The 17909-nt window shown below is 42.8% G+C and overlaps 1 protein-coding gene across 1 annotated transcript; it reads right to left on the bottom strand.

The window, feature by feature from the left end:
* Positions 1–405: 405 nt before the first annotated feature.
* MRPL45 (mitochondrial ribosomal protein L45) lies at positions 406–17568 on the bottom strand. The gene is made up of 8 exons (XM_046677067.1): positions 17432–17568; positions 16325–16502; positions 15800–15917; positions 12604–12702; positions 4271–4319; positions 3243–3392; positions 2639–2812; positions 406–2427 (listed from the first exon to the last, which is right to left on the bottom strand). The coding sequence occupies exons 1-8, from the start codon at positions 17564–17566 to the stop codon at positions 2341–2343; spliced, it is 990 nt and encodes a 329-aa protein (XP_046533023.1). The 5' UTR covers positions 17567–17568; the 3' UTR covers positions 406–2340.
* Positions 17569–17909: the final 341 nt, after the last annotated feature.

The raw sequence follows: 17909 nt of genomic DNA, 5'->3' as shown, positions 1-17909 counted from the left end.
ACCAAACACCCAATGGGAAAAAAATGAGTCTGCATGTAAATACTCTGGGCAGCTACAGGACTTCAGAGAAAAACTAGCAAAGTGCTCCATTTCCAAAAAGGCGAAGAAATGGAGTAACCTGCTCTTTCAGGGACTGGATATCCTTGTTCCCATATCTAGGCCTCCCACTTACCTAGGTCCCCTGCCCTGGGCTTTCAGAGCAGTAACTTGAGTATGTTGTTGCTCTGGGCATTGGCTAGTTAACCCCACAGCTTCTGAGCCAATGCAAATTTTGCTAACCACACCTCAGAATAATTCCATTGGGTCTGGTCTAGCCCGGAACAGAAAAGTTGTCCCTATACCCACTGTTGTGAAACAAACCACGGGGAAAAAAAATAAAGAATGCTTTTCTTCTGACCACAGCAGTTGGTTCCAGCATATTTATTATGGTGATTTCCTTTTTTCAGTGTTTTAAACAGGAACAGTGGATAGGTGATGGAAGATCAGTGCCTGCTCTAAAGCCCATGGCAGCTACGTGGCAGCCTTCAGGACCTCGGGTGGTCTGGCTGATTTCAGCCAGTGCCCAGCTCTGTGGCTGGCACTGCAGATCTCTGCCTCGTCCTTCTAGCCAATCCTTTACATCTGGGCCATTCGCTCAGCTGGATTTGATCCCAAGGGGAATGAAACTGCACTTATCCTCTGGCCCCCTGGTGGCTGCTACTGCTTAGCTGCTATTAAGGATTATCTAGAGAGCCTGGAGAGGCAAACCTAGGGGTGTGGGGCGAACCAGCTTCTTTGAAGCACTGTTTTTACAGATTCAGGGAAATCAATGTATCGTTCGCCCATTAAGTGTGCTTTTTTTGTTCTCTGCTGCCCTCGCCTCCCTGGATTACCTCCCCCAACTCCTCACAGCTGTGGATCCTGCTCAAAGCACTCCCCTTCTCATTTTGCCTTAATCTGAGGCTCAGGCAAATAGGATGTGACCAAACCTCACTTGGGCAGTACATTTTAAGCTAAAAGGGTTGGGACTAAGTAGCATGATGAGAGTGGCTGCTCTGGATTAACCCATCAGCGCTGCCTCTTCCCCAAGCACACAAATCTTGTTTCCAGTCAGACTCAGCAGCTGCTTACAAACATCAGTTTCCCTTGGTGAGGCCTGGTCTGTTCACTGCTTCGCTGAGATGCTAGCTTTAAAGACTGAGGAGTTAAGTTACTCTTGACCTAATTCCAGTTTCTTTGGACTCTACTTTCAGGTCAAGGTCAGAACAGATTAATCCTTACCCTAAGTGACAGTCTCCTTAGAAGAAAATTCCAGGCTTGAAAAATAGAAACTATAAGAATTAAGGTCCTCTTTTTTAAGGGAGCCCATACTGGGCTGATGAAAGCAATAGTAGGATAAGCCAGCTGCACTGCTGGTAGAGTGATTTCCCTTGTCACACCTCAGATGACCCAGGACACATGCGCATGTGAAGTCCCACATACTCCCAGACAGCCCAAGTGGAGCTAAGGAACAAGGAGGGGCTGGGCTGTTTCACTCTGCAAAGGTTCACGTTCGGGTACCTTGCCTTCCCAGTGCTGAGATGGAAAGAAGAGTCACCATCTTCAAGAGGTGCTAGATGTCAGGAAACCAAGTCTTACAGATAGATTTCCCAATGTACCAACTCCTCCACGGTCCCTGCCCCCGCCCCACCATGCTTCCTGGGATCACACCAGGATGCAGCTGATAACTAAGAACACAATCCAAAGGCCAAGGGATAAATGATTTCTCTGGATTTACATCCTTCTATGAAATACAAATGCTGATTCAGTGGGCCAGTGTATGAGACAAGACCCTCTTAAATTACACCATCTTTTCTAAACACTAATTATTTTTCCCAAGTCTGGATTTCCTGGAAGTCATATCACTCATAATTCAGCTTTTCTTCCATTTCTTCCATTTGAAGGTGAATCTGCTTCCAGCCTGAACCAGGAGAAATGTATAGAACCCACCACAATTTGTCCAACACCCTGATAGTGTTTTATTTCAAACTCTGATCCCTGCCCTGTTCTGCCAATTTGCTCCTGACAGTCCCTGCTATGGAAAAACCCGTATCAGATATTCTCTGTAACATACCATTTTTCATCTAGACTCAGAGGCTAGACATAACATTTTAAAAAGAAGTGGGTCTATTGCTATGCACAGCTGCCACCCTCCTGAGCCCAGCCATCAGCTGTGGTTATTAAAGATGAGACTACTGAAAAGACCCAAGCAGGACAGGAGAAAACAAACTTAGTTCTTTCTACAGCGTGATGGAGATGGATGACTTCACAGCTTCCAGCCACCTCATCACCCATGCTTCACCTCAGGAACCATTTTTGCCATCAGGCTAGCTGAGGCTTATGGGCCTCTCCTTGTGGCTCTTCATAGTCTTCCCAAGGTTTCAGCTGGGGACCAGGGATCATCACCGTCTGAAAGAGAAGGAAGCTGAGTTATCTACCATCCAAGCCCATGGCTTATCCAGGAGAGATTCACGCTTATCTCCAAGCCCACCCCCTACAGGAGGATTCTCCTTCCCCAGTGCTGCATCACCCTGTCTCTCCACCAGGTGGAGCCCAACAGGAACGGCTCAGGACACCATGAGTACCGCCTCGGCTCTCTTAAACCACGCAAGCTGCCTACCTTAAGGATGGGTTGCTTAGGGGGTGCCCATGGTGGGACAATCTTGCCGTGCATTCTCCAGCTCCCATAGGGGTTTACCAGGTGCTTTTCAAAAACAACATACTCCAGGACATCCTTGGGCACATCTTCCTGTCCATACATCAATCGGCCAAACCGATCATAGATGGCCAGAGTCTGGAAGGATGAGAGCAAATCTGGTCTGTTAGTCCTCAGAGTTGCTTGTTTTGTTTTGTTTTTGTTTCTGTTTTTCTGCCACACAACCATTTTTGAAACAACCATAACAAAACATTTAAATGGGTAGCAAAAAATTATCTCAGAATTGTGACTCTAGACTAACTGATCAACTACTAACACTTTACTCTTAGAGGTTTTGGGGGGAGAAGAAGAGGGAGGGGGTTGGAGTCAGCCCCAGGAAGGGTGGGAGAAACATCCTTGCACCCGTCTCAGTACAGCCAACTTCTTGCAGTGCGAAGCGGGCAGTGACAGACCAAGGAAGACCGTGGGCAGCTGGGCAGGACCTGGACAGCTGTAGCCGGCACTCCAGAGGTAGACACCCAGCCTGAGAGTGAAGAAAAACTGGGAGGAGAGCAGACGGGGCCTCTACCTGCCGGGTGTGCATGCGGACGGTGATCTGGCCGTACATGTTGCCCTGGTTCAGCAGATTTGAACAGCGAACCTGAACCACCAGAGGTGGCTCTAAAGATTCTATGAAGCTCCAGCGCACGGTCTTATATTTGAGGTCCCAGACCATGTCCTGAGGGCAGAAGAGAGCAAGCTCAGTGGGTCTTCCCTCCCTTTAGGGAAGCTGTTGCTTCCTTCCACCCCTGCTCTCACTTCTTGCAATACTATAGCCAACGTGCAACTTTTCCAACCAAATGCTTTCTTGTGCCTCTTTTCTCTCTCACCTTTCCAAGTTTTCATTAAGCTATAACTCAAGCCCACCTAACAATAACTCTTCATCTAAATCACAACTCAAGGCCAACCTACCTCCTTGAGGACCCTTCTCCAAATCAATGAAAACCACACTCCAAACTGCCTGCTTACCTAACACACCATTATCCCTCCAAGACACTTCCATAAGCTGCTAATTATTACGTGTATTTCTGTTGACTGCACACATGTGGTTTCCCCCCAACCTCACCTTTTAGCAGTGAAGGGTGGGATTTTACATGGATATAAGGCTCAATTGCTAAGACTAGCCTAGCTAGTCTTGTCCCTAGGGAGATGAGGCTGAACTGATAGCAAGTGAAGTTCCTATTCTTGAACCACAAAGTCTCCATTCTTGGGGGTCCTCCCAAAGTACCTAGCACTCCCGCTCCCACAAAATGTAAGCCTCATGAATGCCTGTTCAATCCTTTATTACACTGTAGGCGTGTGCAGGGCTGGCCTAACATGGCCCACACCCTGCCCTCAGGACCCGTACCCTGAGGCTTCAGTACTGCTTGCTGGCGTGCACAGCCCTTACCAGGGTGCGTGTCAAGTCATTATCATTCAGCCAAAAATAATGGCACTTAAGCTTTTGCCTTAAACTTCCTGCACTTTCAAAACTGATCCTTTTTAAGTAAACCAGAGGTGATGTCTAGAATCTTCCCATTCAGGCATCCCACAGTTCTAAGGAGGATGAGAACCTACCGGAAAACAGTTTTCAGTTACCAAGGTATGAAGCCGGTCATGGTCTGAGCTAAAAAAGAAAGAGATATATATCATTGACTCCTGCTTTTATGATACTCTATATGAAAGTTGAAAATACTCCTAGAAATGGAAGACACTTCAATTCGTTTTTACAAATATTTTCTGCACAGTTATTATAAGCCAGGTAATAGGCTAAGTCCTGGGGACACAAAGATGAAAATGATTTCAAATAAAACTCTGAGATCTAATAGCAAAGTAAAGTTATGTTTGAAGGGCCGGCCCCCTGGCCAAGTGATTGAGCTCGCACACTCTGCTTCGGCGGCCCAGGATGGCACCAGTTTGGATCCTGTGCACAGACATGGTACTGCTCATTGGGCCGTGCTGGGGTCGCATCCCACATGCCACAACTGGAAGGACCTACAACTAGAATATACAACTATGTACTGGGGGGCTTTGGGGAGAAGAAGAAAAAAATATTAATTAATTTAAAAAAAAGATTGGCAACAGACGTTAGCTCAGGTGCCAATCTTTATTTTTTATTTATTTATTTTTTTTGAGGAAGATTAGCCCTGAGCTAACATCCGCTGCCAATCCTCCTCTTTTTGCTGAGGATGACTGGCCCTGAGCTAACATCCGTGCCCATCTTCCTCTTCTTTATTTATTTACTCATTTATTTATTTTGTTGTGAGGAAGATTAGCCCTGAGCTAACTACTGCCAATCCTCCTCTTTTTGCTGAGGAAGACTGGGCCCGAGCTAACATCCATGTCCATCTTCCCCTACTTCATATGTGGGACGCCTACCACAGCATGGCTTTAGCCAAGCGGTGCCATGTCCGCACCTGGGATCCGAACCGGAGAACCCCAGGCCGCCGAGAAGCAGAATGTGCAAACTTAACTGCTGCGCCACTGGGCAGGCCCTTCCTCTACTTTATATATGGGACGCCTGCCACAGCATGGCTTGACAAGCGGTGTGTAGGTCCACACTCAGAATCTGAACTGGCGAACCCTGGGCCACCGAAGAGGAACGTGTGAACTTAACCGCTGCGCCACCGGGCCAGCTTGGTGCCAATCTTTAAAAACAGAAGAAAAATTAGGGCCGGCCCAGTGGCACAGCAGTTAAGTTCGCATGTTCTGCTTCAGCGGCCCAGGGCTTGCTGGTTCAGATCCCGGGTGCGGACATGGCACTGCTTGGCAAAAGCCATGCTGTGGTAGGTGTCCCACGTATAAAGTAGAGGAAGATGGACATGGATGTTAGCTCAGGGCCAGTCTTCCTCAGCAAAAAGAGGAGGATTGGCAGTAGTTAGTTCAGGGCTAATCTTCCTCAAAAAAAAAAAAAAGAAGAAGAAGAAAAGTTATGCTTGACTCTCAGGAGCAGAAAGAAATTTCTCTGAAATTATCATATATCCTTAAGATGGGCAAGAGATTCTAACAGGACATGGGGATCAATATTTGTTCTAGCTGCTAAAGGGAATGAAATCCAACACAAATAATCAGAAGCTCATCTTATCTCCTCTGACCTCAGACACACCATTAGTACAACTGAATTCTCCTTGTATCTATATTCTTATCTATGAACTAAGCCAAAAGATAATCATCTGTCTTTTCTGGTCCTTTCTTTTTATCTCCCCATCTTTGGTGCTGCCAGAGTGACCTAGTCATGCTGATTCTATGAAGTAATAGTAAGAAAACAGACAGCAAACCCCAGCTCCTGTACATACAAGATTTTAGCAGGGTTCCTAACCGAGGGGTTTCAAATAAACCTAAGATCACAGATTAGTTTCTTTCAGATACACATTCATAATTTTTCCCCACAGTTTAATACTTTCTGAGAAGTTTAAGCCTTTGTCCCTTTGTAAAATCTTGTCTCTACTCCCAGAGTGAGTAAGGGATTAGATCTATCTGCTTCCCTTGCACCTCTATTCCTTTTTTTTTTTTTTTTGAGGAAGATTATCCCTGAGCTAACTACTGCCAGTCCTCCTCTTTTTGCTGAGGAAGACCAGCCCTGAGCTAACATCCATGCCCATCTTCCTCTACTTTATATGTGGGACGCCCACCACAGCATGGCTTTTGCCAAGCAGTGCCATGTCTGCACCTGGGATCTGAACCGGTGAACCCCAGGCCACTGAGAAGTGGAACATGTGAACTTAACCGCTGCGCCACCAGGCCGGCCCCAGCACCTCTATTCCTAAGAGAAAATATTTCAAACCATTTCCTCCACTGTAGCTTGAGACTAGACCAGACTAGACTCGACTGAGTTGTGGCGACAGCTACCAGGATTACATGCCTGGCACTTCTGAATGAACTCTTCCTCTTCACTATCTCTAGAAATATTCAGTAGAGATAAATTCCCCTTTCCATGAGCTCACTTCCTATTTTGCAATAGAACTTACCCTGAAAAATAAAAGGAAGACATCTGCTTCTGGCAACATAATGGACTGAGCAAATGTGAAAGTACTCCCATTATAAACACAGAAAGAATATAATATACACAGACACAGACACAGTTTTTAATACTCTAGTTCACAAGAAAGGTAAATCACCAGATGCTAGAAAGGAAAAGGAACTAAAACCAGAATGGAAAGAATACAACCTGATACCGTGACAGCACAGGGCATGATTAAGGGGTCCAGGAATAGGATCTATGGCTAGGACCTGACTCTTCCCAAAACCTTGGACCCTCAAAGGGCAGGCAGCTGGAACTGAGATCCCTGCATTAAGCTATGATCCTCAGAGCCCTGCACTGGCAGCAAAGGGAAACTAGAAACACAGTCCACCAACAGAGAGAGAAAGCTGTTCTCTCTCCAGGGCTGAGTGAGGGGAAAAAAATAAAAACTAAAAAACTGAAGCTCTAAGCCTATGTTACACTCAGATGTAGACGCAGAATTTATGGCACCTGTATAGTGTAAGAATTCCTAAGCTAAGAAATTAACATTAAAACTATACCTGGTCAATGATATGCCTGGGGCATCTGGAAGAAACAGACACAAAACCTCTCTGGGAGCATATTCATAACTTAACTTGTTTAGAATCCTCTCAGAAGAAACAGTCTCCACTGAAGATGAGCTTACAACTAAACATTACAAAATGTACTTAGAATCTATCAAGCGAAAGTCAACAGACACAGACATGAAGTAAAACGAGAGAGTAGGAAGTTCTAGGGGTGAGTCCTTCCATCAAAACAACTGACATACTGGAAAAAAATGACCAGAACCACTGTTGCAGAACTCTGGATTCTGACTGGACACTTATAACAACCAAGGCAGTGCTTGATGAAGGGAGAGGCCACAGGTCTTGGGTAGAAGAAAATCTGTGCAAACCCCCTGCCACCCCTTCCCTCAGCCCTGCCAAGACGGGGAAGATGGCCCACACTCCCAAGGTGGACGGCTGGTGCTAAGTCAGGCAGTGGGGACTCTGCTCTTTAAAAGTTTGGGGTTGCACATTTTGGTCAGTCTGGTGGACTACAGAGAGACCAAGACAGATGAGGCCATGGTTTCGGCCCTGTTGTTGCAATAGCTTCTCCCACTGGCATCTATCAGAAGATTTAGAGGGACAAATGAACAAGAACATCTGTTTTGTTTTTATTCAGCCAGACATTTAAGGAAATCTTTGTCAGGTCACTGGCTGACTGCAGAGACAACATAAGAGAAACCTGGATGACTACACATAAAAAGAATACACACTTAGCAATATCAGTTTAGAACAGTCACAAACGGATGGCAGCAGCACTGATGAGCAAAGTCAGCAATTCCTCAGGAGTAGAGGAATCTGATTTTCAGAGTTATCACACTATAATACTTAGAATGTCCAGTTCTCAACAAAGAATTACAAAGTATACCAAGAAACACAAAAGTATGGCCACTCACAGGAAAAAAATACTTTGACAGAATCCATCCCTGAGGAAGCCCAGACATTGAATTATTAGTCAAAGATGTTAAATCAACTGTCCTAAATATGCTCAAAGAGATAAAAGGAAACCATAGACAAAGAGCTAAAGGAAATCAGGAAACTATGAATAAAATAAGAACATCAGTAAAGAGATGGAAATTATGAAAAGGAACCAAACCAATTCTGGAGCTGAAAAGTACAATAACTGAAATAAAAAATTCACTACAGGTGTTGAAGAGCGGATCTGAGCAGGCAGAAGAAAGGATTAGCAAACTCGAGGATAAGGTAATTCAAATCATCCAGTCTGAGGAGCAAAAAGGAAAAAGAATGAAGAAGAAAGAACAGAGCCTGAGGGACCTGTGGGACACCATCATATATACCAACACACATATCATAGGAGTCTTGGAAGGAAAAGACAGAAAGGGGCAGAAAAAAATATTCAAAGAAATAATGGCCCAAAACATCACAAATCTGATGAAAGACATGACTATGCACATCCAAGAAGTTCACCAAACTCCAAACAAGATAAACTCAAAGAAATCCATGCTGACAAACATTACAGTCTAAGTGTTAAAACCCAAAGACAAAGAGAATCTTTTTGTTTCTTTCTTTCTTTGTTTTTTTTTGCTGAGGAAGATTCACCTAAGCTAACATCCACTGCCAATCTTTCTCCTTTTTTTTCACGTGAGCTGCCATCACAGCATGGCCACTGACAGAGCAGTGGTGTAGGTCCATACTCAGACCAATGGAAGAAAATGGAGAGTCCAGAAATAAATCCTCACATACATGGTCAATTGATTTTCAACAAGGCTGCCAAGAACATTCAACGGGAAAGGACAGTCTTCAACAAATGGTACCTGGGAAAACTGGATAGTTACATGCAACAGAATGAAGTTAGACCCTTACTTTACACCATATACAAAAATTAACTCAAAATAGATCAAAGACCTAAATGTGAAAGCTAAAACTATAAAACTCCTAGAAGAAAATGTAGGGGGAAAACTTCATGACATTGGATTTGGCAATGATTTCTATTATTTGGCACTGAAACCACAGCCAACAGAAGAAAAAAACATATAAATTGGACTTCATCAAAATTAAAAACTTTGTGCATCAAAGGATACTATCAAGAGAGTAAAAAGACAACCCAGAAAATGGGAGAAAATATTTGCAAAGCATGTATCTGATAAGGGATTAATATCCTGAACATGTAAAGAACTCCTACAACTTGACAAAATAACAACTCAATTCAAAAATGGGAAAAGGACTTGAACAGACCTTTCTTCAAAGAAGATACACCAACGGCCCACAAGCACTTACAAAGATGCTCAGCACCACCAGTCAGCAGGGAAACGCAAGCAAAACCAAAACAAGACACCACTTCACATCCTCCAGGAGGGCTCTCATAAAAGGAGGAAAAGAGCAGGTGTTGGTGAGGATGTGGAGAAACTGGAACCCTTGTGCATTGCTGGTAGGAAAATAAAATGGTGAAGCTGCTGGGGAAAACAGCATCGTAGTTCCTCAAAAATTAAACATAGAATTACCACATGATCCAGCAATTCCACTCCTAGAACTGAAAGCAGGAACTCAAACATAGACCTATATACCAATAATCATAAAAGTACTATTCACCATAGCCAAAAGGTGGAAACAACCCAAATGTCCAACAGATGAATGGAGAAACAAAATGTGATACATACATATAATGGAACATTATTCAGCCTTAAAAAGAAAGGAAACGCTGACACATGTAACAACATGGATGAACTCAGAAGACATTATGCCAAGTGAAACAAGCCAGTCACAGAAGGACAAACACTGTAAGATTCCACTTGTATGAAGTACTTAAAATAGGCAAATTCATAGAGACAGAAAGTAGAATATACATGACCAGGTGCTAGGAGGAAAGAACAATGGAGAATTACTGCTGAAGAGGTACAGAGTTTCTGTTTGGGACGATGAACAAGTTCTGGAGATAGTGGTGATGACTGCACAACTTCGTGAATGTACTTAAGGCCACTGAATTATGCACTAAAAAGGGTTAAAGTGCTAAATTGTACATTACGTGTATTTTAACATAATCATTAAAAGCCCTTATTAAACTGATAATTTTTAAATAAATGGTTACATCCTTCATCTTAAAAAATACCTATTTGGAAATGTAGGCATACAAAAAGACAAAAACTAACCAAAAACAAAAGAAAAAAATAAGATAAAACAGACCTACAAGAAGATATAGATTTTATCAGATGCAGACCTTAAAATAGTGTAATTAGCATGTTCAAGAAATTACATGAAAGAATGGAGAATTTTAGCAAAGAACTGGACACACACACACACACAAAATTTTCAAATGAAAATTCTACAAGCAGAAAAACAGAAAATAAGTATAAAATTAAGAACTCAACAGATAAGTTTAACAGCAGACTGGATACAACTGAATAGAGGACAGACAGATCAGAAAATATCCAAATTAAGCTGGAGGGGGAAAAAAAGATCGGGAAATATAGAAAAGAGTCCAAGAGATATTTGGCACACAGTGAAAAGATCTAACGTGTATTCAGAGCTACACAAGGAGGCAAGAAAGTGGAACAGAAGCAACATTTGAAGAGATGTTCTAAGAATTTTCCAACACTAACAAAAAAAGCACCCAAAGATTTAAAAAGCAATAGGAACCCAGAGCAGAATAAAGACACACATACAAACACACACACACACATCAGTATATCACAGTAAACTGCTGAGCACTAAAGGCAAAGAAAAACATCTTAAAAGCAGCCAGAGAAAAAAGAAACTTTAACTTCAGAGGAACAAGAAAAAATAGCTAACTTCTCAATAGAAACAAGAGAAACCAAAAGATGACATCTTCAAAATGCTGATGGAAACCAGCTACCAACCTAGAATTCTCTACCCAAAGAAAACATCTTTTAAAAATGAAGTGAGGAAAAAAACCTCATGAACAAAAAATGAAGGTGAAATAAAAATAAGGCTGTACTAAAAAACTAGATAACAGAACATGGAAGATGTATGAGGTACAGATTTGAATTCAAGTGTTCAAAGGTTCTCATCATATTAAGTCAAGAATATACGTTAAACATTTTAACAATAGCTACTGAGAGAACACAAGTAGAACGTAACACTTCCAAACAAGTGGAAGGAATGAAAAAGGAGGAAGGAAATTACATCAATCCAACAAGTGAAGGAGAAAAAGCAGCAAAGAAAAATCATGGTAAATAGAATGCACAAAATAACGTGGTAGAAAAAAAATCAAATATACAAAAAACTATGTTGAACAGTAAAAATAGCAAGTTTCAAAAAGATACATACAGTATCATTCATGTAAATTTTCACAATACATAAAGCAATAATGTACATTGCATATACACATGTACATGTGGTGAAAGTATAAAAATATGCATGGGAATGATACACACGTAGGATAGAGGTTATCTCTAGGAAGGAAAAGAATGGGGAGATGGGGCTTTAGCTATATCTGTAATGTTTTATCCCTGTCCCTTCCCCCGACTAGGCATTCTGAAGTAAATATGACAAAATGTAAACATGTATTAACTTAAATGGTACCTATATGTTTTTATACGTTTGAAATATTTCATAATTAAAAAATTTTTTTAAGAAATAAAATAAAAGTAGGGGCCAGCCCGGTGGTGTAGCAGTTAAGTTCACATGTTCCACTTCTCAGTGGCCAGGGGTTCACTGGTTCAGACCCTGGGTGAGGACATGGCACCGCTTGGCAAGCCATGCTGTGGCAGGCGTCCCACATATAAAGTAGAGGAAGATGGGCATGGATGTTAGCTCAGGGCCAGTCTTCCTCAGCAAAAAGAGGAGGATTGGCAGTAGTTAGCTCAGGGCTAATCTTCCAAAAAAAAAAAAAAAAAAGAAAGAAAAGAAAAGTAAAAGGAAATACTTAATGGATTTTATACTACAGGTTTGGTGTCCTCTCTGAAGCCTAGCCACAGCATCCTCAGTTCAAGAGTGTCAGCAACAGTCCAAGGAGTGGTACTTAAAATTATTCCAGGCCTCTCGTTGATTTTTCATCTCCCTAGCAGCCGTGACTTTGCCCTTGGTTGCATGAAGAAAAAGTTTGAAATTTCCAAACGAAATTTATTCAAAATAACTAAGGAAAGGGAAATGTACATATATAAGACAAGCACACACAAAAAGGGTCAGGATGAATTAGGGATCAGGTGGAGTGAAACAGCAGCCCTTCAACAGAGTCTCCCAACACTTGTGAGTGGAGCTGAGCCAGACCAAATGGTGAAAACTGCCAGAAGCACGGAGCGGAGTCAAGGACAGCTCCAGGCTCCAGCTATTTGCCACACAGGAAGTTCTCCCACTCTAGAATTCTTACCTGAAGGGAAAAAAAAAATCTGTGCCTAGAATAATAGCTGCTGAGAAGATAACGAGTAAAAGATAGGGAGTTTACTTACTTGTTTAGACAAAGGTGAGCTTCAATGAAGATATTCTTAGCTTTTTCAGGGAAGTCCTTTATTTTAAAATTAGCATCACATTCTCTTATCCTCCGGATTCTGTAAAATTAAGCAGGAGAATCATTTCTAAAGAAGACTTCACATAATTTCCATAACTCACAGCTTACATTAACCTCCATTAATGTCTGTCCATTTATTCAATAATTATTTTTTGAATGTGCCAAGTCTTGTAAATTCAACCTTCTAACACAACTTAAATCAATCATTCTAAAGAAAGACCAAGGCTGGGGCCAGCCCAGTGGCGTAGTGGTTAAGTTCACATGCTCCACTTCTGCGGCCCAAGGTTCACAGGTTTGGATCCCAGGTGTAGACCTACACACTAATCAAGCCACACTGTGGAAGCATCCCACATACAAAACAGAGGAAGACTGGCACAGATGTTACCTCAGGGACAATCTTCCTCACACACACACAAAAAGACAGAGCAAGGCTTCTCATAGTGAAATTTCAGAATTCTGGCATCAAAGAAAACATTCTCTAAGCTCTTAGAAAGAAAACACAGGTTTCACACAAAGCCTCAAGAGTCAGAATGACATCAGGCTTCTAATTAGCAACATCAGAAGTTAGAACGATAGGGGCCAGCCCAGTGGCCCAGCGGTTAAGTGCGCACATTCTGCTTCGGCAGCCCGGGGTTCGCTGGTTCAGATCCTGGGTACAGACATGACACCACTTGGCAAACCACGCTGTGGTAGGTGTCCCACATATAAAGTAGAGGAAGGCATGGATGGGCATGGATGTTAGCTCAGGGCCAATCTCCCTCAGCAAAAAGAGGAGGATTGGCAGCAGTTAGCTCAAGGCTAATCTTCCTCAAAAAAAAAAAAAGTTAAATTAAAAAAAAAGATGTTAGAACGATAAGGAGCAGTGCTTTTAATTGAGGAAAAAATTATTTCTAGCCAAGAATTCTATACTTGGGCAAATTATGAAACAAGTGGGAGAGTAAAAGAAAGACTTTTCCTTAAATTTGCAAGATCTCATTTATCTACCGTACACCTTTTCTCAGGAAGCTGCTGGGGAATGTGCTCCACCAAAATAACAGAATAAATCATGAAAGAGAAAGATGTAAAATCCAGGAAACAGGGAATACAACACAAGAGCAAGGCAAGACAAACATCAGGATGATGACCAAAGGAGATCCCAAGACATCCAGTGGGATGGGGTAGCTCAACTTCCTGACATCCCTTGTACTGAGAGGAAATTCATACAACCAGGGGTTCTGTGAGCAAATGGGAAAAAAAGACACAACTCCAGAAAAAAAAAAATATTATGTAAGAAAGGCAGAGTTATGATAATGTACTGCATGACTCAGCGGTCAACAGCGTTTTCATAGCTCTAACAACATAAACAGGGAGTTTTGACCTAATCAAAGTGTGACTGTAAGACTACTCAGAGGATGAGAGACACCATGACCAAGTGGCATTCATCCCAACAAGGCAAAGTTGGCTTAACATTCAAAAATCGATTAATGTAATACACTGTATCAATAGGATAAAGGACACATACCACATGATCATCTCAACAGACACAGAAAAAGCATTTAACAAAAACCGAACAGTCCCTTCACACTCTTTTCACCTCAGAGCCTGCTTATCCTGTTTTGTCTCCCTAGATGCTATTTCTCACTACACCCCTCTACCCAGCTAACTCCAAGCAATTCTTTAGGTCCCAGCTTTAAATGTCATTTCCTCAGGGAAGCCTTTCCTGAACTCCCAGACCAAGTTATCTTCCCCACGTGTTCCCACAGCGCTCATCCTTCGCCACACCTGTAATTATTTGTCTGCAATCAGTATTTTAATGGCTGTTTTCCTCCCCGAGATGATAACTCCATAAAACCACATGTGTTTTGCTCATCATCGTCACATGTTTTGTTCATCATCTCTACTACCAAAGAGCTCACAGTCCAGGAGAGAAATACATGAAAGCAAATCATCCCAGTATAGAGTTATTAGAAGCAGTAAGTGTAAGTCTACAGTTACCATTACAGCACAGGCAGCCCCAAAAAGAGTCCGAGAAGGCTTAAAAGCACACACAATGCTCAACTGGTTCTTGAGGAACAAGGCTGGAGTTACCAGGTAAAGAAGGCGCAAAAAGACATCTTCAGGCAAAGGAAAAGACGCGCAAAGACACAGAGGCATAGCACAACACTGCCAAGGAAGTGGCAGTCAGTTTGGAAATGCTTAAGTTTAGGAGGAGAAAAATGGAATGAGATGACGGTGGAGAGGAAGGCAAGAGCCAGATTTTAAAAAGCCCTGAATACCACTGAAGAAATCTGTATTTTATTCTTCAGGTAAGAGGGAGCCACAAAAGAGTGTAAGCAGGAAAGGTGATGTGTTATTTAGAGAAATAAGTTATGGCCACATGAAGAATTAACGCTGACTCAATATACTTGTGCACAGAAATCTATATATGACCCTAAAGAACCTCCGAGTGACAAATACTAAATGTTTCTGTCCTTTCAACAAAAAGAGAGACTAAGAAGAAGGTTTTGGCTTCTGCTCCTTAACTAAGGCGCAGTTAGCTCCCTAGAAAAGGTCTGTCTTCTTGATCCTTTTTGGCTTTTCTTACTCTCTGAAGTTTAAACTCTAAGGTACTTCTAATATAAATATGCTCTCTTTTGTTATTATTTTAAATTTTTAAATATGTGATCAAAAAAGTGTCCTACAAATGTCAAAGTCAAATCCCTGATGTGACAAAAGCTACCAATAAAGGTTGAGATGCTAAGAATCAGAATGCCCACATTCTACATTAAGCACAGACTCTGTTACAGAGAAAGAAAATTCTGTCAAGTTATCAAGGGAGTTATATCCAATCCAATTAACCCAAGAATAAAGTAACAATAAGAGATTTTTAGGGGCCGGCCTGGTGGCACAGCGGTTAAGTGCGCATGTTCCGCTTTGGCAACCCGGGGTTCTCCAGTTCAGATCCTGGGTGCGGGCACAGCACCGCTTGGCAAGCCATGCTGTGGTAGGTGTCCCACATATAAAGTGGAGGAAGATGGGCACGGATGTTAGCTCAGGGTCAGTCTTCCTCAGCAAAAAGAGGAGGATTGGCAGCAGTTAGCTCAGGCCTAATCTTCTTCAAAAAAAAGAGAGAGAGATTTTTATTCTACTATCCACTCCCAGTTGTCTCAGACACCTACGACAATTGTGATGCCACATTCTTCTTCAATCGCTCAGCTCTCCGTGCCAGTCCTTCCTTTGAAAGAGATGACACTCGAGCATCACCCTCTGGAGGAACATAGGCGTCAAAGATACCAGCTGTAATGACAGAAGGAGAAAACTAAAATAACAGTGAAAGACTGAGAAAAAGTCATCTTGAGGTCATATAAAATTGGCAGGGATCCTGGCTATAAACTAGACTAACGAAACAGACTTCCATGTAGACGGAATCATGTTACATTAGAAAAACCAGAATAAGATAATTTAAGTTTTCTTTCAGAATCTCGGTTTCTTCTTGTACCAAATGGAGAAATTTCACCTTTGCCTTCTAGGAATAGTGTGAAAACAAGATGACCTCACGAAATATAGCATATACAAAATCATGACTGAGGCTTAACTGATTTTGTGGTTCATTAAATGCTGTCAACCATAGTCCAAATCATTCCACTTTCCAGATCTCTGGCAGCAGGGGTTTGGGTCAGGATCTCAGAAATACCATGCCTCACCTGTACAGGCCAGATGTATGGGGCGCTCCAAACGTTCGGGGGGAATGACCAGTCCTGCTTTCCGGGCATGCTCTACAAACTCCTTTTCTGATTTGAATTTAGATTCATAAGTAGGTGGTGTGAAACGTTTTTTAGTTCTCACTGGAACTACAGCTGTGGACTGAGTCACCAGGACTGGCTGGAAGACAGGCAAAGGTTAGGATATGGGTAACTCGGAAAAAAATCTACCACCTTGAACAAAGACAGAAAGGGCACATCCAAAGAATGACTTAGGAACAAATACAAAGCCACATATATGGGGAAATGCATTACTACCTGAATACTTCTGGGTGTCTCTTACTAGAAGCCAGTAAGCAACCTTTACTAACACCATTCAATATTTACTAAAGGCTTTCCTTTAGTACTTTTCATAGTACAAGACTATGCCAACTCCAGGGATGCAGAGCTGATTAAAGCAAAACTTCCGCTTTGAAAGAACCTTCAGTCTGATGGGGAACTTAAACACCAACCCAATACTGAAATGAGGAAAATGCTATTATTAAATCATACGAAAAGTCTTCTTGGCATCTCCTCTATATTTACTCAGATTACATTCTGCTCATTCTACTGGGAGCCTCACTGTCAATTTTGTTCCGTCGTTCTAGCTCCCTAGTGATCAATAATCTTTTTAAAGGCCAAGTCTCTTTTTTCTCTGACCATGAGGTTTGTTGAAGCAGGTACAGTGACAATGTGGGACTCCCTCCGTTCCAGCTACTGCTCAATTTAGGACATTTATAAGAATTAAGAGGAAGCGAGCCCACTTTCCAAATCATCACATCTCTCTCATTTAACACCTCCCCGCCAGACAGACCAAGACCAAACTGAAGAGACTTAATCCTAGAGAAACTTAATCTTCGAGAACTTGCTCGCCCTCACGACCCTACCCAGGCTCTCCCCACTCGACCACTTAGCTCAGTAGCTAGGTCCTGTCTATCTCAAATTCTTCCCTAGCCTAAATTTGACTCGCATCGTCCATTATCACCAAGGACAACTGCAAAGCGAGTATTTCCCTCTGCTCTCTCCTCCTCTTCCAGCCTCCGGAGTCCTATCCGCCCCGTCCCTACCCACCTGCCGAGACCACCGTCCTAAAGCCCTAGGTAAGCAAGACAATCCCCGCGGCATGGAGGCTGCCATTTTGTTCACGCAAAGGCCGCCGGGATGGGGACGAAGAGCGAAGAGCCTGGGGCAGGAAACAGGGCGCATAGGGTGGAGTTAACTCGGGTGTGGAATTTTCCAGGGCGCGCGCCTCCGCCGAAGTGTGAGCGGCGCGAACGCGCACGTGCGCGTCGCGGGGGGGAGAGGTGGGGTGGCTATGGACTGCGCGTGCGCAGCAAGAGGGCGTTGGGGGCAGGGTGGAATGCACGGCTGTCACGCGCCAGCCTGAGAGCGCTGGAACGCAAGCTGGGCTTTCGCGCAAGGTTTTCTGGTGGCCAGGAGTTGGTACTTTTTTATAGATTGGGACTTTGCTCTCCTTTCCATTTCGTAAAGAATGGAAAGGTGTTTCCCTTCTGAGACAAGTGGTTTTCTTCAGTGGCTACTTGGATCC

This window comes from Equus quagga, chromosome 11 (genome assembly GCF_021613505.1).
Source record: "Equus quagga isolate Etosha38 chromosome 11, UCLA_HA_Equagga_1.0, whole genome shotgun sequence".
NCBI classification, from domain to species: Eukaryota; Metazoa; Chordata; class Mammalia; order Perissodactyla; family Equidae; genus Equus; species Equus quagga.
This window is presented reverse-complemented; position numbering and strand designations above follow the sequence as displayed.